Source organism: Berghia stephanieae, chromosome 2 (genome assembly GCF_034508935.2).
Source record: "Berghia stephanieae isolate SIO BIC M18660-M18661 chromosome 2, UCSD_Bste_1.3, whole genome shotgun sequence".
NCBI classification, from domain to species: domain Eukaryota; kingdom Metazoa; phylum Mollusca; class Gastropoda; order Nudibranchia; family Aeolidiidae; genus Berghia; species Berghia stephanieae.
The window spans coordinates 108596469-108621471 of record NC_088361.1 but is presented as its reverse complement, the minus strand read 5'-3'; the positions used below and the strand labels follow the sequence as shown (position 1 = coordinate 108621471).

Here is a 25003-nt window from a genome sequence, read left to right as displayed (position 1 = left end):
AGAGGCCATTCACCCTTTTTTAAAATATCATAAGACGCCAATCACCCTTTTTAAAAATAAAGGAGTACATAATGTCCACGTCATGTTTCTAGCTAAATACTAACGACAAGCTGGAAAAGGAAAATATTCGATGGGAACAGTACTGGTCCCATCCAAAACCTTTCCATTTTTTACCTTTTCGCTACTACATATCTTGCACAGTGAAAACAATCTTGAATAATGCCCAGCTTTAGTTTGAAGTCCGAATAGTGAAAGTGACACTATTTGTCCTTACGGACGGCAATGACAGCTGATGATATTCGTCCTTCCAGACGAATAGGGCTACCCTTATTATAATCCCAGGCAGCCCCCACCACAGACTATTCTCTATGGCCCCCACTGCTCTCTTACTAGTTAAATGTAACATATCTGTAAAGGTCTAAACTAAACATTCAGGGCTCACAAGGTGAAGTTTATGCAGAAGAGAATGATCCTAGACCGACGGGTATCAGCATCCTTATTTTGAACTTTGAAAAAAAAAAACCAAAAAAACTATGAATAACCAATTTTCCTTATTATGTTTAATAAATGCTTCTCTCTGTACTAACAAGACGTGTGTAAAATGTCAGTTTATGTTCATTCAATGATAAGTTTAATCATTTGGTAGTGACAAAACTAATATCGGTGCGAAAACCCCTTTAAAATCATTAATTAATTATAAAAATTGAACAAAATTAAGTAGATATAACAGCTTCAAAAAATAAAATTATCAAATACACAACAACGGACTTTTAGGCTCAAACCCTTCTTCAGTCAAAAAAAAAAAATAATAATAAAATTTAAAAAGTAGTAAAATGGTGATCCGATGGTTAAAATAATGATTTTTAAAAACTGGTCAAGTATGCTGTTGCATTCATTGTGGTTTATTTATGGCTTTAAACCAATCATTAATTGGAGTATTGCATCAAATAATGAGTTATCAATGAAAGATTATTGTTGGAAACTCTAGAAGACGCGATTTATGGTTGTATGCAGGTCTTAGTTTTTTCTTTACTTTTTTTCCCTCAATTTTTATAACATAATATTATGATACCTACGTCGATTCCATTATGTTTTTTGCTTGTTTGTTGTTGTTGTTGTTGTTTTGTTTTTTTAAATAATTATTATGACCTTATCGTTTTACATATAAGAATGTAATCATGAACGTTTAAATTGTCTAAAATAGAAGTAGGATAATATAATATAAAAACTAAAGTTGGCCAATAAAGAAAATTTGAAAAGTTGTGTTTGAAACAGGGCTGGACAAAGAAGTAAGACAAAAATACAATGTAATCAATTTATTAAAAAAGATTAAGCCTTCCTGATGTTTATCATAAACAACTTGCAAACATTAAAAAAAAAATCTTATACCAGCCCTGCTTTCTTATTTCTTAGTTGGTCTTGTGACGCGATCCTTGTGCCAACCGAATCCTTCCGAATCGACGTGACCATATTTGCAGATCTGATAACCAAACGCAATGGTGGCCTTTATTTAATATTGTTGTAATGGATAATATTTGCATTGGTTTGAGAGTATTTCCATTATAAAATTGTTAAATCAAGCCGATAATTGCGTCCGGTTATCAGATCTTCTAAGTCGAAACAATGTAACTTCTCAGATTTAAAATGCATAATCATTTATAAACCCACAATGGAGCAGATCATTTTAGTGTGAATCAAACTTAACAGTTATATTATAATATCATTTATAACCAAGGTTGTAAGACCCAATCAAAAAGATTTCTCTCAGAAGATTGTGCAAAAACATAATTTCACCTTTTTGGTTCAGTCTTTTCACTTTTCATGGAGTTTATTTCGTGTTGGCTCAAAATCCACATTCCAGAATGATTTTGATTTCTTTTCGAGTCAAACCTCCCCCCCCCCTCTCTCTCTCTCTCTCTCTCTCTCTCTCTCACTCTCTATCTCTCACTCTCTCTCACTCTCTCTCTCTATCTCTAACTCCCTCTCTCTCTCTCTCTCTCTCTCTCTCTATATATATATATATATATATATATATATATATATATATATATATATAACTCCCTCTCTCTCTCTCTCTCTCTCTCTCTCTCTCTCTCTCTCTCTCTCTCTCTCTCCTCTCTCTACTCCCTCTCTCTCTCCTCTCTCTCTCCTCTCTACTCCTCTCTCTCTAACTCCTCTCTCTCTCCTCTCTCCTCTAACTCCTCTCTACTCCTCTACTCTCTCTCTCTCTCTCTCTCTCTCTCTCTCTCTCTCTCTCTCTCTCTCTCTCTCTCTCTTGTTATTCTAGTATTGTAGGTTGTTTTTCTTTGGTTGTTTAAATGTTATCCCTTTCTTTTTTCTTGTTCACTTTCATTTTTTTATAATCTATTATTTTCGTTATCATTTTGTTAAACCGTGCAGATCACCAATTTTAATGAATGTATGAACACATTTATTTATGAAACCCGTCCATAATACTGTTAAGAGGAAAAATCGCAATGTTTTTATTTCTTTTTCAAAGACACTTTTATTGTCACATTGCAATAAAATTATCATGTTGAACTTGATCTCAAGTGTTGAATATTTTTTTCTTTGTTCTCGTTGTTGTTGTTGTTGTTGTTGTTGTTGTTGTTGTTTTTGTTTCCTTCCTTTTTACCGAGTCGGGTTCCTGACCTCCCATAGCGGGCAGGGAGGTACTTGCTGTGTCTTCTATCCCCCTATATATGTTTTCCAACTTGCTTTCTGTCTTTTTCTTGGAACGAGATTACTTGGTTTAGTCCTGGCCCTGGTCGGATTCCTGGCGTGGGGCTAGTAAGTAGTTATTGTTTTGGGAGATGATATTTTTTTCCTTGTAAATCATCTCTCTGTTCCCCTTTGTCTTACTTTTTCTTGAGTGCTTTAATTGTAATTCTAAAACTTTTTACGATCCCATTTTCTTCCTTTTTACTGGCGCTGGTATGACCTTAATGTGTTGCAAGCGCCGTAAAACTCTTAAAAACAAATCAAACCTTCCTTTTTCGTAGTTGTTGTGACACCGACCTGTACCTATTTGCAGGTCTGATAACACAATTCATTATGGGGCCATTGATGTAATGGAAATCTAAAAAAAAAAAGAAAAGTGACGCAAAATATTGATCATGACAACAATGTTAAACTTGGCCCATAACTATGTTTGGATGTTGGACCTGAAATATGTTCACGTCGGGTGAGACGATTTTACCTTCATTTTGATTATGGTGGCCAGTCATTATATAAATTAGAACATTTAAATTGTGCATGTTCACGGCTTCAAATGTGAGGCATGCGCTTCGCAATTTTTGATGTATTTATTCAATAGACCTCGAAGAAGACGTTTTAATAATATAATGTGAATCGTTAATACGCTTCAACAGTTGAAACGTCACTTCCCTCATATTGACGCATGGTAACTTAGTAACTGGCTCTAAACTATCGGAACAATGGCAGACGTCCTTATGAAATATTTCTCCGACGAGCATAAAAGCGTATCCAGAGGGACAAAAAAAAACCCATTATAAATCTGATCATGTTTTGACCTTTACACATCCTGATCACAAGACATATGAAAAGTTTAGCCAACATGAAGAATAAAAAGTACCGATTTTCTTTGTTTAGAATCACGATGGCCGCCGTTGCTGGGCGACGTGACATCAGACTATTGAATCCAAATTTTTGTACCACTACTTACAATATCCGTCACCACTGCCAGCTATTTGACCACTCCAGGGTTCAAGTGGTGTATGCTTAATGGGACTAATGTCTTACCAAATGAGGCAACATTGGGGCCATTTTTTTTCGACATCATTGTCATCCATCCGGCACTGACACTGCTCGATATTGCTTGACAAATACCTAATGCGTTTCATAATGCATAGTCGAAATTAAAAAAAAAAGTGTCCTCACAATCGGCTACCATGTTTGACTTTATCGAATCATTTGAAAAAAACAAACAAACACACAAACACACACACACATACATACATACATACATACATACATACATACATACATACATACATACATACATACATACATACAATCACAATTAGATTCAATAGTCTAATGTCACGTCGCCCAGCAACGGCGGCCATCGTGGTTCTAAACAAAGAAAATCTGTCCTTTTTATTCTTCATACTGGCTAGCACTTTTCATGTCTTGTCATCAGAATGTGTAAAAGTCAAAACATGATCAGATTTATAATGGTTTGTTTTCCCTCTGAATACGCTTTTATGCTCGTCGGAGAAATATTTCATAAGGGCGTTCGCCATTGTTCCGAGAGTTTAGAGCCAGTTACTAAGTTACTATACGCCATTACGAGGGAAGTGGCGTTATGACTGTTGAAGCGTATTCCAGCAGAATTCAGACACTCCATACTCATGAACAAACCGTTGATCACAAAACTTTCCTAAACTATAACGCTAGAAACTTACAGAAAGTTTCTGATTTCAGGTAAGAAATTCACTCAGAATAAGACAACAATAACGCTAGAAATTTACAGAAAGTTTCTGATTTCAGGTAAGAAATTCACTCAGAATAAGACAACTATAACGCTAGAAATTTACAGAAAGTTTCTGATTTCTAGACAGGTAAGAAATTCACTCAGAATAAGACAACTATAACGCTAGAAACTTACAGAAAGTTTCTGATTTCTAGACAGGTAAGAAATTCACTCAGAATAAGAAAACTATAACGCTAGAAACTTACAGAAAGTTTCTGATTTCTAGACAGGTAAGAAATTCACTCAGAATAAGACAGCATGGGCATGGGACAAAGAAGAATAAAGGTCAAGGTCATCATCTGAGCATTTTAGGTTGATGAACGAAAAACAAAACAAAAACAAAAAATAGGAAAAAGCAAAAATAATTCGTTTGGATGACACTTATTTTTTATTTTTTATTGTTTCAATCCCAATTAAACAAGCTAGAAGACGTTGGTCTGCTTTCACCGCAAGAAAATAATAATAATAATAATAATAATAATATAATAATAATAATAATAATAATAATAATAATAATAATAATAATAATAATAATAATAATAATAATAATAAGTATACAATATAATATTATGCTTCCCATTTTTGGTTTAAATCGATTTTCATTTTTTAAAAATATAACAACGAAAAAATACATCGAATGGGAAATGCAGCGATAAGAAAGTTAAAATTATAACACGTCTCGTCTTGGGAAAGGACAAGGACCAAGGAGGGCTTTAAACAGTATAGCTGTCCTTGACTAGGACACAAACTTGTTTGTTTGTTTTTTAAAAATTAGTATTATGTGCAGAGTTTTAGCAAGTTTAAAATGTAAAACACTACAAACTGTGGAGTGATCCTCGACAATATTGGAGGTTTCCACAAGACGAAGAAGAAGAAGAAGAAGAAGAAGAACAATTCGGAAAATAGGATTATGGTGTCAATAGGATGTGAAATTAAGATACATGATTTGGGAACATGAATCACATACATTTACAAAATTCGCAAAGCCACGGGTGTCAATTGTTAATACCCGAGATTTCGATTTGTGATTGTGATCCTTTGAGTTTTGAGTTTTGAAGCCTTCCGAGTTCCGGTGTTGTTGGACCCGAGAAAATGGCTACTGCTCATAGAGCAGCTCTAACAACAGAGAGTAGTGCTCCCTCCTTAAACGACCCAGGGAGAGAGTTATTCGAAGCGTGTCGAAATGGGGATTTAGGCAAAGTGAAAAAACTTATCACTCCCCAGAATGTTAATGCCAAGGATACCGCAGGCAGGAAATCGACACCTTTACATTTTGCAGCAGGTCGGTTGTTGTGATACTTTTGACAAACTGTTGTTTGAGATTGAGACATTTGAGTTTGAGAACTGTTGTTAGGATTCAATTATACACCCCCGCCCCCCATGACTTGCGAGTGACACAGTCAATTCACTCGCCGCTTCATCATGTTTCTAATACTCAAGACGTGATTTTCCTCCCTTTAGGAGCGTGTGGTGTTGAGTGAGTGTTTTGTAATTGTTGTAACCCGAAGCCGAAATCCAGTCTCAGTAAGTGTAAGTTTTCTGACTGGTCACCAATTCCACTTCCTTCCACTGGCAACTTCCACCCAATGGTGCGAGAGCACTGAACTGCACTGCAAATTGCCCCAAATGAGTATGGCCTCATGACCATTGATTTTGTTGCCTACCTATTTTGGGAGGCCTTCCGAAAGCTCCTACTCCAACTCCTACCCCACAGTACAGCCTACACATCCCAGTATTCTTGTTCTTAGTAATTTCTAAGGGTTTGGGAGGGGGAAATTTTTTTTGTATATAATGTTCTAGTAGGGGGGAGACTTTTTAAAGAATACTGGGGATGTAGGAGCTTTCGGAAGGCCTCTTGTCCCAACTCTATTTCTCCAAACACTGGAAATAAACTTGAACTCTATGATAGTCACTCTATGAATGTCTCGGAACGCTCGATGCCGATGAACTCAATGAAATACTATCTATTACTTAATTCACACTCTTGAATGTTCAGCAAAATAATGAGGCCTTCCGAAAGCTCCTACATCCCCAGTATTCTTGATTTTTATAATGTTCTAGTAGGAGGTTTTGGAGGGGGGAAACTTTTTTAAAAAAAAGTCCCCCCCCCCCCCCCCGACTAGAACATTATATAAAAAGTTTCCCCCCTCCCAAACCCCCTACTAGTACTAGAACAAGAATACTGGGGATGTAGGAACTTTCGGAAGGCCCCTACATCACCAGTATTCTTGTTTTTTTATAATGTTCTAGTAGGGGATTTGGGAGGGGGGAGATTTTTTATTTTTTTAAAAAGTTTCCCCCATCCCAAACCTCCTACTAGAACATTATAAAAAAAGTTTCCCCCTTCCCAAACCCCCTACTAGAACAAGCATACTGGGGATGTAGGAGCTTTCGGAAGGCCTCCCTATTGTTAATACATATAAAAGAATTGTTTTGCGTTTGTTTTTTGTTTCAAAGATTGCTCATTTCTAGACTATTATCAATAGTAACAGTTTTTACTTTGAAGTTGAAAAGAAGGGATGGTAGAGTGAGCAACATTTAGTAGTGTAGTGTGACCAGGTAGTTTGAGTTAGATATTTTTTTTCAAAATTTTTTATTTTTTTTACTTCTCCTTTCAGGATTTGGTCGTAAAGATGTTGTGGAACATTTACTTGAATGTGGAGCTAATGTGCATGCTAGGGATGATGGTGGATTAATTCCCCTTCACAATGCTTGCTCTTTTGGTCATGCAGAGGTTGTCACTTTATTGCTTCGCCAAGAAGGGGATCCGAATGCTAGGGACAATTGGCACTACACCCCTCTTCATGAAGCAGCCATTAAAGGAAAAATTGATGTCTGCATAGGTCAGTGTAATAATGTTGTATAAGACATCCATAACTGAAATTGAATTGAATTCATCTGGCTAGATTTTGCCTTTTATTTTTTGACTGAAAATAAGGTCAATTTTCAAAATCATCAAAAGTGGACTTATCAATATCCAGTGATGCCAAAACTCCGGTTTCGGTTTCACCGGAAAGAAACTCCGGTCTGGATCAAAAAATTCCGGGCTCCGGGCAACTTCCGTCAAATTCCGTTGAGGTCAATTTGTTCCAAGGATACCTCCCCCTCCAACCACCACATCATCATCACTGCCAATAATATTACAACCATCATCACTATCACTACTACTGCAGCCACCACCACATCGTCATCACTACCACTACTACTACAACCACCACCACATCATCATCAGTACCACAACTACTACTACAACCACCACCACGACATCATCATCACTATTACTGCAACCACCACTACCACATCATCATCAATACCACTACTACTACAACCACCAGCATCACATCATCACTACCACATCATCATCACGACCTCTACTACTACAATCACCACCACCACATCATCATCACTACCACTACTACTACAACCACCACCAACACCATTACATCATCATTACCATTACTACTACAACCACCACCATCACATCATCACTACCACTACTACTACAACCACCACCAACACCATTACATCATCATTACCATTACTACTACAACCACCACCACCACATCATCATTACCACTACTACTACAACCACCACCACCACATCATCACTACCTCTACTACTACAACCAACACCACCACATCATCATTACAGCTACTACTACAACCACCACCACTACTACTACCGCAACCACCACCACCATATCATCAACACTGCAACTACCACTACTACTAAAACCACCACTACAACATCACTACCACTACTACTACAACCACCACCACCACCACATCATCACTAGCACTACTACTACAACCACCACCACAACATCATCATTACTACTGCAACCACCACCACCACATCATCACTAGCACTACTACTACAACCACCACCACCACATTATCACTACCACCACTACTACTACAACCACCACCACCACATCATCATCACTGCAACTACCACTACTGCTACAACCACCACCACAACATCGCTACCACAACTACTACAACCACCACCACCACATCATCACTATCACTACTACTACTACAACCACCACCACCACATCATCGCTACCACTACTACTACAAGCACCACTACCACTTCATCTTCATCACTACAACCACCACTACTACTACAACCATCAGCACCACTCATCATCACGAGCACTACTACTACAACCACCACATCATCATTACCACGACTACTACTACAACCACCACTACCACAATATCATCACTACCATTTGTACTACAACCACCATCACCACCACATCAACAACACTACAACCACCACCACATCATTATCATCACGACCACAACTACTACAACCACTATACTGCCACCACATCATCATCACTACAACTACTACTTCAACCACCACCGCCACCATATCATCATCAATACCACTACTACTACAACAACAACCACTATCACATCTTCATCATCACTACTACTATTACTACAACCAACAACACCACATTACCACCAGTACTACAATCTCTACCATTAGGTTTTGGCGCTTTACTTCATTTGAAATAAGGAAACTTTGGGATTGTATTTGGCAATGTGTTTATGTATCATAATATAATTCTAATCAGTTATCTATTTTGAACTATACAATATGTAAACACAATATCAAGTACCATTCGAATTCCTTTTTCTTGTGTGCGGAAATTCCTCTTTCGGCGTTGAAATTCCTACAAGTGGTGTCTGAAACTCCTGTGAGCCAAATTTAAAGTTGGCGTCTCTGCAATATCAGACCTGCCATCTCAAAACAGTGTTATGTCAGGATGGAGTAGGTATTAGAATTTGAATTAATATTTATAGTCCCAGTTATATGGAATTTTGGGTTAATTTCTATTTTTTAAGTTGGAAAATGAATACAAGTCCTGACATTGCAAAAGACTCAAATTTTCTATCTCGTAACATTGTAATTGTAAATTCACTTTTCAGGATCCAATTCATTCTGACATAATATCATTTAGAAGCAGTGGGTAGCGTATGTGTATTCTGTTTTGAAAAAGTATTTGTCAAGAAAAAATATATATACTTTTTCCAAAAGTTTTGTCACACTCATTAGTTAATATGTGTTCTGTGCAACTAGACATCTGTTTTATTTTTACAAATTTTACATTTTAACTGGAATTCAAAGGGCTTTCATGTAAAATATTACTAAAGGTTAGTGACTTTTCCTCATTGACTAAAATAAAGTTTCAAAGTTTCAAAGTTTATTCAATCTTAGGCTTTCGCCAATAAATCAACAATTTGATGCCAACATACATGAAGTGGAAAAAAAAAAAAGGTAAATGGAACCAAAAAAATAAACTGATACACCACACAAAAATACAACAATCGTAATAACATCAATACGTTCAATAATAATAATAATAATAATAATAATAATAATAATAATAATAATAATAATAATAATAATAATAATAATATAATAATGATAATAATAATAATAATAATAATAATAATAATAATAATAATAATACTAATAATGATAATAATAATAATAGTAATAATAATAAAAAAGAAGAAGAAGAAGAAGAAGAAGAAGAAGAAGAAGAAGAAGAAGAAGAAGAAGAAGAAGAAGAAGAAGAAGAAGAGGAGGAAGAGGAAGAGGAAGAAGAAGAAGAAGAAGAAGAAAGAAGAAGAACAACAACAACAACAACAACAACAACAAGAAGAATATCAATAATAATATCAATAATAATATTACCATCATCCTTACACCCCAATCATCACCGTTACCACCACCACCATTACCATTATCACTACCACTATTACCATCACTTTTACATTTCCAATCAGTTTTTCTCATTAAAAAAATTTTTTTTAAAATAAAAAATTATTGATACCCATCACAACAGCCCTCCTCACTACCACGAAAATTCCTGTAGTACTACGTCTAAATCCCGGGCTGGATATAATAAAGGTTTTTTAATTAAATGTCATTTCTTGAAAACGAAGTTCTGGTGCCAGAGCTATCACATAGAGTTAATATTTTTCCCCACGCATTATAAGGACAAACTGGTGGTTTTTAAGGGTAGTTAAAATGTCTACGATGTTATTTACCCTGAAAACTACTTATTACATTTTCCTATTTCAAGTAGGCAGGTCTGCTATGATAAGTATCAGTTCCATAGTCAAAATAAGACAAACAAAAATAACTTTTATTTTAATCAATAATCCATACAATTTGATGACAACAGACATGAAAGTGAGAAAAAAAGGTACATGAAACCAAAGCATAAAATGATACCATAAATAATCATAAAAATACAACATTGTAATACCACCAATACTTACAATAATAATAATAATAATAATAATAATAATAATAATAATAATAATAATAATAATAATAATTGTGAAAATAACAGAAGCGCCGCAGCAATAATATCTAGTATTGTATTTGTAAATGGGGACCACGCTTATATCCCATTCGTTGACAATTAAAGAGTTATCTATCTCTGATTTTCAGCGAGATCTATTCAAATGTGAAAGTCATTTTAAAGCCTTCAAATCAGAAAAGAAACTAGGAACATCTGATATATATTTATAAAGGCCTTAATTAAGAACTATTGTCCTCAATACAATGCTTGATAACCATACCATAACCTGTACAAGTTCTAGGCTTTTATTCCGGTGAGATTGTTTACTTTTTTTCCAGAGGTTTTTTTATACTGCCTCAGTAGTCATCATCATCATCATCTTTGCCTTTTTCACCCTGGGTAGCGGGTGGTTGGATGGGAGCATCACCCTTGAATCATATACCTATGATGTTCGCATGGGTGTACGATCCGATAGTGATGTCGTTTCTTCTTCTCTTTACTAGCCTATCCTGCTTCTTTGGTTTGTGATTGTATTTTTGACAGGGGATATTTTTTTTTCTGTAAATCTTCTGCCTGTTTGTTCTTGGTTATTTATAATTTAGCTTATGATATCTTTAGGTTATGATTTTGATTTACATTTGTACTATTTTTGTTAGATTGCTTGTTTTTTTGTTTCAGCGGTCTCTCATATAACCTCAATTGTGTTGGAAGAGACCTAAAGCAACAAACAAACAAACAAACAAACAAAATCACCCTGGGTCAGGGTTTAGGCCACAGACAAACAGTTTCCAGTCCTCTCTATGTTGACTTAACTTTTTTATCTCGTAACATGTCTTATCAGCTTCTTCAACTGTTCTCCATGTTCCCTGTGGCCTTCCCCTTTATCTTCTGCTCTGTGCGGCTATGGGGTCTTCTGGTATGACACTCGCTTTCGGATCGGATGGTCCTGGGTTCGAGCCTGCGCTCGGATATAGTTGAGTCCTTGGAAAAGGCTCTTTACTCACATTCTCTCACTGTACTCAGGTGTAAAATGAGTACCTGGCCATTAACAGCGTTGTCTTAGTCCGAAAAATTGTAATATCGCCTAACAGGCGGCATGTCCCGTCCTACATGTTAAATGTTGCTGTTGACCAGGGACCCCTTGTAAAGCGCTTTGAGCACATTTAGTGGATATTGAGCTATAAAAAGCTCAATTTTTAATAATTTTTTTTTTTTTTAATGTCTTTTTAATACTAGTGTCTTCTCTTTTGTTTCATCAGTCTTACTTCAGCACGGTGCTGATCCTAACATAAGAAATACAGATGGCAAGACAGCCTTAGATTTAGCAGATCCTACAGCCAAGGCAGTTCTAAATGGTAAGTCTACGGTGCGATGAACATAAAGGTATCTAGACATTTATTTTATTTTACGGATTAACCCAAGGTTTGGTAAAAGCTCTGTTCCATAAATGTTTTGCTCTTGAGATACATCCTCTTAACTTCTTTAGACTTTCTAAAAAGCAATTTAAATTCAGTTGCAAATGTGCTTAATGGAAATCAAGTTTTGTCTTATTGTATTGAAAGTTTAATTTCAATAATTTGCACTGATATTCCATCTAGGTGAATACAAAAAGGATGAACTGTTAGAGGCGGCTCGCAGTGGAAATGAGGAGCAATTGATGTCATTACTTACTGCTCTCAATGTTAACTGTCATGCTAGTGATGGCAGAAAGGTATGGTGAATTTTGTTTGAAAATTGGTAAAATTATGCAAATAATATCAGGGAGATTGGATTGGAAAATACATCACGTTTTGATTTTAAAATTCTGTGATGTGTAAATTTTGATTGTTTTCACGAGTGGAGATTTTTAAAAGATAAACCTTGCTGACCTGCAAACTGCCCTTAAATTATCAGGATATTCCTGATGCCTACCTGCCACCTAGACAGGTATACAAATTTTGTTGTAGCTAAATGTAGTCAAAATTCAGATTCTATATTTTTCCCCCGCCTCCTCCCTCAGACTCAGATATTTCAGCCAAATTTTATAATGAAAATTTACTCAGAAATAGCTGTTACCAAATTGATGAATGCTGCATCTAATCTAAGCTATTTTTAGGTGATGATTTAGAAATACATACATGTAGATATCTTGCATATTGGTCTGATAGAGTTGGGGTTTTTTTTTCAGCTTCAAATCCGAATTTCTTTGTTTGTTGTATGTGGCAGGTCTGTTGATGTATTCCTTATTTTTCAGTTAGTTTTCTGAGGGGTTTTTTTTTGGTGTAAATTTTGTAATATTTCAGACAAATCATTATCACTATCACATCTTCATTCTTATCCCAGATCTGTGTAAGAATTTTCCCTAATTTTGATTTTGAAGAGCTGGGAAGGTTACATTGTAAATCATGTCAATTTTTAATATTTTTTTTTTTTAATTATTTTGTTTTCTCTTATATATTGTAAATTGTCAACTACAACATTAATTATTATTTTTTGTTTTTATTTATTTCCTTTTCTGTGAAAATTCACTTATTTTCTCTATCCTTCCTAGTCCACACCTTTACATTTGGCTGCTGGATATAATCGGACAAGGATTGTTCAACTCTTGTTGCAACATGGAGCCAATGTACATGCTAAGGATAAAGGGTATATATATCTTGTTCATAAAACCCTTGTTAGTTTTAACTACTTACTTAGCCGCTTTGTCTTTAACTAATTGCACTAATTTTTATCTTTGTCACCAGAGGTTGAAACTTTTTCTTGGAATGGAATAGTGTTTTTTCCAATCCTGTGGTCTTCTGAGTCTGATCTCTTTTGTCCAATGCCTTGTAGTAGAAGTCGATCATCTTTTTCAATATTCATGACAAAATGTTTGGAACAGCGCGGCTATGTGGTCTAGTGGTATGACACTCGCCTTCGGATCGGAAGGTCCTGGGTTCGAGCCTCGCGCTCGGCGCATAGTTGAGTCCTTGGAAAAAACTCTTTACTCACATTCTCTCACTGTACCCAGGTGTAAAATGAGTACCTGGCCGTTAACAGCGTTGTCTTTGTCCGAAAAATTGTAATATCGCCTAATAGGCGTTATGTCCCATCCTACATGTTAAATGTTGCTGTTGACCAGGGACCCCTTGTAAAGCGCTTTGAGCACATTGAGTGGATATTGGGGTATATAAAAGCTCAATTTAAACAGTGTTATTTGCCCTTATAGTTAAACTATTTTGTAAGGTTTAAGTGAAATGTAAGACTTTGCAGTTTTAATTCCAATCAGAAATTGAGACCAATCTATCGTTGAGAACAATTAAGACTCCCCATCATGTGTGACAACAATTGTGAGAATATTAAAAACAATTGATATGAAACATTCCGTTCCATCAAGTCCAACATGAAAAAGGCTGCGTTAAGTTCACATTCGTTGAGCATTTTATCCACCCAGATAACTGAGATCAGTGGTAATGTGTAGAACTCCCTTGAAAGTTAATGAGAATCCGCTTCTCAAGATGTATAAATTGTGATATTTCTTTACTTCACAATGCATATTTTAAAAATTGCTTGTTTAATATTTTAAGAAATTAGTTAGACTTAAGGTTTCATGTTTCTTTCGTTTCAGTGGTTTAGTGCCTCTGCATAATGCCTGCTCATATGGTCACTTTGAAGTCACAGAAATGCTCTTGAAGGTAATTTAATGTTCATTATATGAAGGTTATTCTGATATTAATATATTTAAAAAGACTAAGTTGAAGAGGCTCCTACTCTTCCGCTATTTGCGGAATCATTCCGCTTAATTGGTCTACTACATTCTGCGATTCTGCATTCAAGGCTAAAATTCTGCAGTCCAAGAGAGGGAAATTTTTTATAAATCATATCTAGTAAAGAAAAAAAGGGTGAGTTCTGGTCTATTTTGCCAATCAATATACATTTTGTGTCTGATTAGACCTTCAAAGTGTGTGCAGTTGATGTCAGATGTTATATTTTAAGCGGACCAATGACATGGAGGTATTATTATTATGTTGGCTACAAAATGTGAGGTCAATGACTGAAGTATTATTATATGTTGGCTCCAATTGGGAGCATTGTTGAGTGCTGTGGGCTTCTCTCCCTCTTTAATTTTGGCAGTGTCTGTGTAACGGCACACACTTGTGTTTGATTGAATCGGGGGGGGGGGGGGGGGGGGGGTCCTGTCAAGGCTAAATCCATCCATTCAACACTTTGCTCTGAGACTGCCGAGGCCTTTGTCCTCTATTATTATTTGACCCCCTTTTTAGTCTCTTTTGAACGGGCAAATTTTTACACATTTTATATTGTATCATTTGAGTACTTTTGGATTGTAATTGTCCGCAGCAAAGCAATGTTGTAGTCAATTATGGTAAGTTGATTCCGCTTTTTGGTCTCAAATTCCGCTTTTTTTCCCTTTTATTTTGGTATTCTGATTCCTCTTTTGGGCTATTGGGGGTAGGAGCCACTACCATTTCCAATCAAAATAATATTTTTTGTTTGCTGTTCTTGACATATTAAATAAATGTATTATCCATTTCACTTGTAGGAATTTCTCATCACTGAGAGATGTGGGTCGTATTATCACTTAGGGAATAGAGAATTCAAAGACTCCTAAAATGCATTCATTGTCTCGTGAACTTTCAAACATTGAGCATGTGTTTTACTGCTAAGATGGAAGTCAGATAGATTGACATTGGGTCGGTTAGACATTAGCTTACATGATCTCAGTTTAAATTATCCTCAGGGTGCTTTGTTATACACCACATTTAATATAATTTTCCTACCACCTGGGCCATTACGTTCCCGAATCCCTGACTTTGGTGTAGATTGAAACTACTGTTATTCAATTCTTGCAATTTCAATAAGCGTGGAGGATGTCAGCTAAAGTATACCTAAAGTATATATATATTGTGCGGCTATGTGGTCTAGTGGTATGACACTCGCTTTCGGATCGGAAGGTCCTGGGTTCGAGCCTCGCTCGGCGCATAGTTGAGTCCTTGGAAAAGGCTCTTTACTCACATTCTCTCACCGTACTCAGGTGTAAAATGAGTACCTGGCCGTTAACAGCGTTGTCTTTGTCCGAAAAATTGTAATATCGCCTAACAGGCGTCATGTCCCGTCCTACATGTTAAATGTTGCTGTTGACCAGGGACCCCTTGTAAAGCTCTTTGAGCATGTTTAGTGGATATTGTGCTATATAAAGCTCATTTTTTAAATATTTTTTTTTTAATACCATTGCTCTCAACAGGCTGGTGCCAATGTAAATGCTGTAGACTTATGGCAGTTCACACCTTTGCATGAAGCAGCTTCAAAGTCACGGGTGGAGGTGTGCTCTTTGTTGTTGGCACATGGAGCTGATCCTACTCTTGTCAACTGCCACAGTAAGAGTATTATGGATGTGGCTCCAAGTCGAGAGCTTCAGGAACGTTTGCAATGTAAGTAAACTGTTATCTTCATACTTTATTTTGACAACCCATCGTCTCAAAAATGGTATTATGTCGGGATAAATAAGACCTCAAAAAGTGAATGTAAAGCTAAAATAGTAATTTTTGGATTGTAGCAATATAAGGAATTGCATGTATTTTATTCTCCATTATAATGTCTAGACCTCAACCCCAAGTTTCATGTTTGTGTCTATAAATTTAAAATTTTAGCCCTCAGTTCATCCCGACATAAATGCCGCTTTGAGATGCCGGGAAACATTTTATATTTGAGGCACAGTTGTCAGCTGCTCACGTTTTGTCCAACATATTCAAAAATATTTAGGAAAGGCAGCTTACTAGAGCTGTATGATTATTTTGTTGTCCCCATAGCGCGTGGTGCCCTTTTCAATCCTGTAATCAAATTTTTGGGTACTATTCTTGCATGGATTTCAAACTAGATACATGGATGATTTTTGGTGCTGGAATACATTTCTGCTCTGTCTCTCAATCAGTTTCCCCTATTTTGATTGTCTCTACTTATACCTCAAAATTGTCGTCACATGTTTAGAAAAAAATAGTCCTTCAGAGTCATTAGACCCATGTAACTGGGATTAATCCGGGTTACTGTAGTAAGACTTGCTTACTACCCTCTGGTTAGGATACTAATCACCACATTCTTTCTGCCAGATCTAATAGACCCAGTTACCTGGTTACTATTTATGTGCCAAATTCTGTTTTTTTTTTTTAATGGTCTTTAAAAACTTCTGACTTGTAATTTGACTAATCTGAGTGTCTTTCAATGCTGTTTATAGCATATATCTATTGAAATTCTATATTGAGATTTTCAATCCCTAATGTTTTATTTTAATGTTTGATGGATGATACATGAATAATTGTAAATTCATATTTTCATTTATGTAATAGAAAGGTTAATCTAAATGTTTGCAATTAAGATAATAGAAATGTGCTTTTGATTTGGAAACATAAATTCCAATTTTTTGTTTTTTTACAGCCTAGTCAATCCTTCGTTACTGGCTTCATGGGTTAGTAGCTCTTTCGGATAGACGGAACTATGTAAATTATGAGCATTGTATGTCATCAAGGTGCTTAATTGCCTGCTTGACTCTTTGGGTTTAATTTAGGGAGCTGAGAAAATGATTCTTAACTCTTTCATCTATCCTGCCATTATTCATATCCCAACTAATATGAACATCAACCATAATAAAGCTATTAAAAACAAATAGACACTCCCATTGGTTCTTGTTGATTGTTACTATTACCTTATTTAATCCTTTTGTGCTCTCTTTTAAATCCAGATGAGTTCAAAGGCCATTCCTTGTTGGAAGGCGCTCGTCAATCTGATATAACAAGATTAAAGAAATATCTATGTGTTGATGTCGTCAACTTTAAGCATCCTTACTCGGGAGATTCTGCTCTGGTGAGTTGTTTGTCTGAATATGTATTTTTTAAAAAGTTTACAGACTTAAAATTTGGGATGCCGTTCAATGCATTTGCTTACTGTCCTTTGGTTGGTTGCACATTGCCTTCTGTGTAGGCGGCTGAGGAGCTAACTGTTTGTGTTTCTTCTTCATGATTTGCTTATAACTCTATAAGCTGTTGTGAAATGGGATCGGAATGAGATGAACCAATGATTTCTCATAGATATAAACATTTAACCATAATGTGTCATTTGCCATGTGAAATGCATTTGGTCTTCATCAAAATAATTTTTTAGGCTTTTCTTTGATTCAAAATGCTCAATTTGATGGTTGATTCCATGATCCAGATGATGATCCAATTCAAATTGCTAGGTATTATAGAGATGTGACTGCTCTATTTGTCTGCACAAATGTGCATGCTTATTATATGTATGTTATAGTTCTGTGAAAATAGACAACATTCTGTTGGCAATTTTTAATCTAATACTTTGGAACAACTATTATGTTTTAAATTTAAAATTACCCATTTGTCACAATTAGGTGCAATGGAATAAGGCGATTGTGAATTTTAAATAATAGATACAGTTTAGTTGTGATATGTTTATTTGCAAGATTTGTTTGAACCTCCTTTCAACAACGTTAATATTTCTTACTATTTTATTTATAGCATTGTGCTGCAGCATCCCCGTATCCAAAAAGAAAGCAAGTGGTGGAGCTATTAATTCGTAAAGGCATTAATCTCAATGATAAAAACAAAGAGTAAGTCATGATTCATTTTCTGTTTGTTGTTATTTCTTATTTTTCTTATCTTCCATAATAGAGAGGGAAATCACTCTTGCTCTATCTTCTATACCCCTACATTTCCTTTTCAGGTAGCTTTTATTTTTTTGTCCAGAGTCCTTTGCTGAGAGGGAAACAGTCAAATGTATAATTTTGGGAAATGATATGTTTTACCCTGTATATCATTTCTCTGTTCTATACAGTAATAGTTTTTGTTTTGAATATATTTTTTAAACATTCAAGTGTATTCCTGTGCTTGTGTCTGGGTGAGACTTTTAGGTGATCTCAAACTAAATACACTGAGTGAATGCTCCTGAAATAAACTTTTGTTCCCTATTTGCAACAATTCCCTTTCTCTTACTTTTTCTCGGGTGCTTTAGCTTGCGGATATAGAATTTTTTTTCTAAACACAGTTGTTACATTGTTTACCGTCTTATAATTGGCCTCTAGTTGATAACATTTCTGTGAGGCTTCTTCTTCTTCTCTTCTTCTTTTTCTTCTTTTTCTTCTTCTTCTTCTTCTTCTTCTTCTTCTTCTTCTTCTTCTTCTTCTTCTTCTTCTTCTTCTTCTTCTTCTTCTTCTTCTTCTTCTTCTTCTTCTTTTTCTTCTTTTTCTTCTTTTTCTTCTTCTTCTTCTTCTTCTTCTTTTCTTTTTTGTTGTTCGACTTGTCGTTTTCATTATCCTTTTTCTTGTTATCAGTACTTTTTGCGTTTTTGCTAAATGGCTATATTACTCATTTGATATACTTTGTTCCTTTGCTTCTTCTAGTTACCTTACGGCTTTGCACGTTGCAGCTGATAAAGCTCATTATGATGTCATGGATGTTTTGCTCAAGCATGGAGTGAAGGTATGTGAAGCCTCATCATAGTGTCTTAGCTTTTGCATATTGCTCTGTTACATCATGCACAGTTAATTGTTTTCTGTCCACTCAACCCCTCCGCCTCCCCCATGGTCTGGGTGGGGTTCGTGACCTCCCATAGTGGGCAGGGGGGTACATACTGTGTCTTCTATCCCCTTATATCTGTTTTCCAACATGCTTTTTGTCTTTGTCATGGAATGAGATTACTTGGTTTTGTCCTGGCCCCGGCCAGAGTCCTAGCTGGGAGGGAAACAGTCAAATGCATAGTTATTGTTTTGGGAGATGATATTTTTTATCCTTGTAAATCATCTCTCTGTTATGTATTATTATATTTGTTATTTTAAATGTATAATGTAGGCATTTGAGTGTATTCCTCTTTGTTGGATTTTGTGCTTATGTCCAGATGAGACTATAGGTGATCTCAAACTAAGTACATTAGTGATATGCTCTTGGAATCTACATCTGATCCCGATTTGTTCCCAGTTACCCTTTGTCTTACTTTCTCTTGGGTGCTTGCAAGCGCCGTAAAACCCTTAAAAAAAAACAAAAAAACAATTACATCATGCACAGTTAATTGTTTTCTGTCCATTCAACCCTCCGCCTCCCCCATGGTACATGATTTTCAAACACAGCCTCTCAGAATGGTTGGAAATTTGTTTTAATGTTCAATCTCCACATTCTTAATCGTTTTGTTTATTTTATGGATTAGCCTAATTCAATGATCTTACTTATGGTTTTTGGTGGTCTGCTATTGGAATCTACATCTGATCCCTATTTGTTCCCAGTTCCCCTATGTCTTACTTTTTCTTGGGTGCTTTAATTGTAATTCTAGAACTTTTTACTATTCCATTTTCTTCCTTTTTGCTGGTGCTGATATATATATATAACCTAAATGTGTTGCAAGCGCCTTAAAATCTTAAAAATAAAAACAATTACTTATGGTTTTTACTTGTTTGAGTGTATTATAATTAATTTTCCACATTTTCCCCAGGTGAATGCCTTAGATGGGTTGGGACAAACGGCATTACATCGGGTAGCCCAGCAAGGCAATATGCAGGCTTGCCGTCTCCTTATGTCATACTCTATTGACCCAAGTATTGTCTCATTGCAAGGATATACTGCTGCACAATTAGCCACAGAAAACATACAGAAATTATTAAGAGGTATGCTTGCATGTTGAGTTGTGTGGAATTTTCTGAATGTTCTGGAAAGGGACCATTTGGTTTTACCCGAGGAGCCTTACATTGAGTCTTTTGCTGAAAGGGAAACAATGGGGTGGATTTATCTTTTTCTGAGAGATGATATTTCAAATCCTGTAAATCAGCTATCCATTATTTATTATGTCATTGTTATGATTTTACTTCATTGCTTATTTATTTTCAAATAATCTGAGTTTACTTCTTTTGGCAATGATCGTAGCCATCGTTATCTTATAGCCTGACACTGAAACCCAAAAAGACTGGGATTTTGACGTCATTATTTGTTTTTTTGCACCGCCTAGTGAGTTGTCGTTAGTAGTGCTCATGGAAACAAGTGGTCCCATTGGTTGAACTATTGATTACAACTCACGATTTGTTTTCTTTTGTAACCAAAGACTGGCATTTTGACGTCATTTTTTGGTCAGTGTCAGGCTATAAGTTAACGATGATCCTGTGGCGGTGTCAGTGTGACACTTTTTATTGGTCTCAGCCAGACTAACTATGAAGGTGTTTAGCTCATAAGTCTACTTCTGATCCCGGTTGAACTAGTCTTCCTTTGTCGCAAGTTTTTCTTTTAGCAAGATCTAACCCAATGCTGTGATATTGTACCATCTTCCTTTTTACTGTCCTTAGAAGTATTGCAAATGAATTAAAACCTAAAAATAAACAAAACAATGCGTCCATGCATTACAATCTAATTGACTTCTGGCTTTTTAAATAAATAAGTATATTTAGAATTGAACAACAAGTGTCAAAATTGTCATCAGTTTGTGTCTGAATCATCCAGATTTTTTATTTAGAGCATTTGATAATTGCTTTTTTCCTTTAAGACTATATTATTGTATCATTTTGAAATTAAAACTACCAAGTGAAACGTATTTATTACACATCCTTACAGCTAGTCATTGACTTTTGATATTTTTATTTACCTGGTTTTGATTCATTTTTTCTTTCAGAGGATCCACCAGTTGGTGGAACAGACATAGATATTCAATTGTTGGAGGCAGCCAAGGCTGGTGATTTAGAATTAGTTAAGGTATGAGCTCATCTTAGTAGAATTGCTAAGTATGGACTTATGATAACTTAAACTATTACCAATACTGGAACTTTCATCAAGTCATATTTCTTAATAATTTTCATGTCATAAGATATAGCTGCATACTTTAAAATATATATCAATTTTTTCATTGGGCTTAAAAGTGTTGGACAACCATGAATACTTGAGCAAAAAATTATAGAAACTTAACAAGATAAAAAGATTTGTTGAGACTATTTCTTTAAGCATTAATATGTAATTAGAAATATAACAATAGATCTATTGGAGAATATTTAAACCACTCATTGAGATCCAAATAGGTGAGAGGGTGAAATTCATATAGGCAATACTGATTACTTTTAAGAAACGATTTTTCAGATGCCAATTATGAGTTTATGTATGTAACCAAACAAAATAATATTTATATCTGCAGAAATTAGTTGCCACCAATCTTCATGCTGTAAATTGTCGTGATGTTGATGGTCGACACTCAACGCCTTTACATTTTGCTGCTGGATACAATCGTGTTGCTGTTGTTGAATATTTGTTGGAGCATGGTGCAGATGTCCATGCTAAAGATAAGGGTGGATTGGTGCCGCTTCATAATGCTTGTTCGTATGGTCATTATGAAGTTACAGAACTCTTGATCAAGGTATGCCTTGTATATGTATGTGTGCTTTTGTCATGAAATTAAATAAAACTTTGTTGTAACATTTAAAAAGAGGAATAATCGTGGACAGTTCAATAAATTTTATAATTTTTATGATTGAGCTTGTGCACCAGTGACATTTTCCCATTCTCTTCCTGACAGCATGGAGCCTGTGTCAATGTTGCAGACCTGTGGAAGTTTACTCCTTTACATGAAGCAGCTTCAAAGGGAAAATTTGAAATTTGCAAATTTTTACTTAAAGTGAGTATTCATGAGAAGATTATTTGAATTTTGAGAAATACAAGAGAAAGTTTAACTCACTCAATCCTAGAGATTTTTGTTACTTTTCAAATTAGGGAGAAATATATTAAAAATGAGAATGTGCATAGATTGTTTTATTCAACCACCATTAACATGTAAAAATTAAGAACATGAGCTTTGATTTTACGCCTATAATTTGTCTCAGAAAAATGTAATAAATAGGCATTGGGTAAAAGTAACCCCAGGTATACTACGGATATAGTCGGTGTTAGGGTTGAGTGAGTTAAAGGTCTAGCTGGCATTCTTTATGACTGGTTAGTCCATCATCATTCTGTCAAATGTAAGGAATATTTACACGACTACTAAATCTCAATTTTACCAGATATTTTTAAATATTTAAGATAATTTCAGTCCTCCTTCCTGATCATTTAATATTAATTGAAAATGAATATGTTTATGTTGTGTATATCGCACGCGTGAAAGAAAGAGAGGAAGAGAGAGATAGAGTGTGTGTATGTGTGAGAGAGAGAGAGAGAGAATAAGTAGGAGTGTTCAATGTTATAGTTATCATATAACGTTATAACAAGTGTAACTTAATGACAAATTGTCATATTTATGGACAATAAAGATCTATTATTATTATTATTATTATTATTATTATTATCATTATTATTATTATTATTATTATTATTATTATTATTATTATTATTATTATTATTATTTATTATTATTAATATTATTATTATTAATATTATTATTATTAAAACATTCTACTTGAGTAAATCTGAGGTAATTTTAAACAGGGTTGCCAATTATCTGTATATATATATACATACGGAATTCAGTATGTTATCTATAAACTCTCAGTATATTTTCCAATCACCTACTAAACAGTAAAAAGTAGGTACATATCATAAAGTCTTTTTACCGGAGTTCGGTAAATTTTGCCCTCAATTGGCAACCCTGTTTAAAATTGTATATGAACTGATTTGAGCGAATTTCATCACACAGATTTTAATTTCCTTTGATGTCCATGAGTCTATTGTATGAGTGTTGTTACCGTGACTGGAAAAAACTAAGCAAGAGAGTTTGCATTTTTTAAAAGAAATTGGAAGGTTGTCAGATTTCTGAAAAAAATTATATTATTTTTAAAAAAAGGTTTTCCCTTGTTTTTATTTTAGTAATACAATGATCTTATTTTGCATTCAATAACAGGTTCAATAAAAATTAAAAGTTATAGGAGGATTATTTTATTAAGATATTGGACAAGATTAATTTTAGAATGTGATGTTTTATTTGAGTGTTTAATAGTTTGCTTCACAGCAGGAAGTTTTTCAATCCCATTTTATCCATTTTGACCCTTATCCAGCATGGAGCAGACCCTAATAAAAAGAATCGTGATGGTCACACGCCTTTAGATCTGGTTAAAGAAGGGGATCAGGATGTTGCTGACTTGCTCAGAGGTATGGTGGATCTTAATTGAAGGCAGCTTAATTTTTTACATTTTTTCCTCAGATCCTAAGTTTAGTTTGATTTGTGCTAATTTAATTTCTAAGTATTTAATATTTTCAAGAATTAGCAGCATCATTTTCAAATCATCATTGACTAGATCAATAGGTAGCTTGTCAGATTGGAAAATATTTAAATCATATTTTCCCTTTATATTTTTTTATAATATTAACTGAACTTGTTTACATTTTGATATGATGCTGCATTCTGCACTTTCATTTTGTTTTATTTTCAATTTAAGGTGATGCGGCTTTGCTTGAGGCAGCTAAAAAGGGCAACCTAGCTAGAGTTCAGAAACTATCGACAGAAGACAATATAAATTGTAGGGACACACAAGGAAGAAACTCCACACCTTTACACCTAGCAGGTAATTTTCAGCATGATCTTAATCTTATTTAAACCAAAACTATTGAACTGTTTCAATTAAGATCTTTGTTTAAAAAAAAGAATAAAAACTTGGTAATTTTTTTCCAGTGGTTTTACAACATATATTTTTGTCATGATTACATATAGCCTTATTTGATCTTTATAAAGAAATACACACTCTGACTCTGATCTTTGCTTTTACACCTCTAGACCACATAACTAGCCATAACTTTAGAACAAACAGTATATTTTTTGTTTCTTTTGATTCTGGGTGCTTTCAAACACCCACCCAACACACTTCTAAGATTCTGATGTAGGATGTTGTGTTCTTAGATCATTAATTAATAATATGTATATTTCCAAGAATCAACAAACCAAATTGTAACAGTATGAACATTTATTAAACAACGTAACATAAGATACATGTGTACGGGATAACGGTTGGATACAGAATGACTCCCAACAAGGTAGCAATTGAACACGCTTGTTGTGAACAATACTACATTGAATGGACGATACAAGTTATGATACTTGAATACAATAACTTTCATTCACAACATAGGTTAAGGCCTATTCATAAAAAAAAAAAAAAGATAAATTCCAATTAGAGTCATAGGCAAATGTGACTGTATTTTCCATTACACAATAGAGGTAAAGAAGCTTATTATTTGTGTTAGTT

The 25003-nt window shown here is 34.9% G+C and overlaps 1 protein-coding gene across 2 annotated transcripts in view; it reads left to right on the top strand.

The window, feature by feature from the left end:
* The first annotated feature begins 5506 nt into the window (after nt 1-5506).
* The window catches only part of LOC144966197 (poly [ADP-ribose] polymerase tankyrase-1-like), a 35860-nt gene continuing 16363 nt past the window's right edge, over nt 5507-25003 (top strand). Inside the window, exons 1-16 of one of the 2 annotated variants that reach the window (XM_078902359.1) lie at nt 5507-5777; nt 7114-7338; nt 12090-12185; nt 12429-12541; nt 13361-13455; nt 14417-14483; nt 16052-16238; nt 17543-17664; nt 18333-18424; nt 19214-19292; nt 20296-20467; nt 21460-21539; nt 21973-22191; nt 22351-22449; nt 23819-23912; nt 24200-24325. In XM_078902359.1, coding sequence (XP_078758485.1) covers nt 5588-5777; nt 7114-7338; nt 12090-12185; nt 12429-12541; nt 13361-13455; nt 14417-14483; nt 16052-16238; nt 17543-17664; nt 18333-18424; nt 19214-19292; nt 20296-20467; nt 21460-21539; nt 21973-22191; nt 22351-22449; nt 23819-23912; nt 24200-24325 — 2056 coding nt within the window. In that variant the 5' untranslated portion in view covers nt 5507-5587. The remainder of the gene's footprint in view (nt 5778-7113; nt 7339-12089; nt 12186-12428; nt 12542-13360; nt 13456-14416; nt 14484-16051; nt 16239-17542; nt 17665-18332; nt 18425-19213; nt 19293-20295; nt 20468-21459; nt 21540-21972; nt 22192-22350; nt 22450-23818; nt 23913-24199; nt 24326-25003) is intronic. The other variant, XM_078902360.1, reaches the window with a different exon arrangement.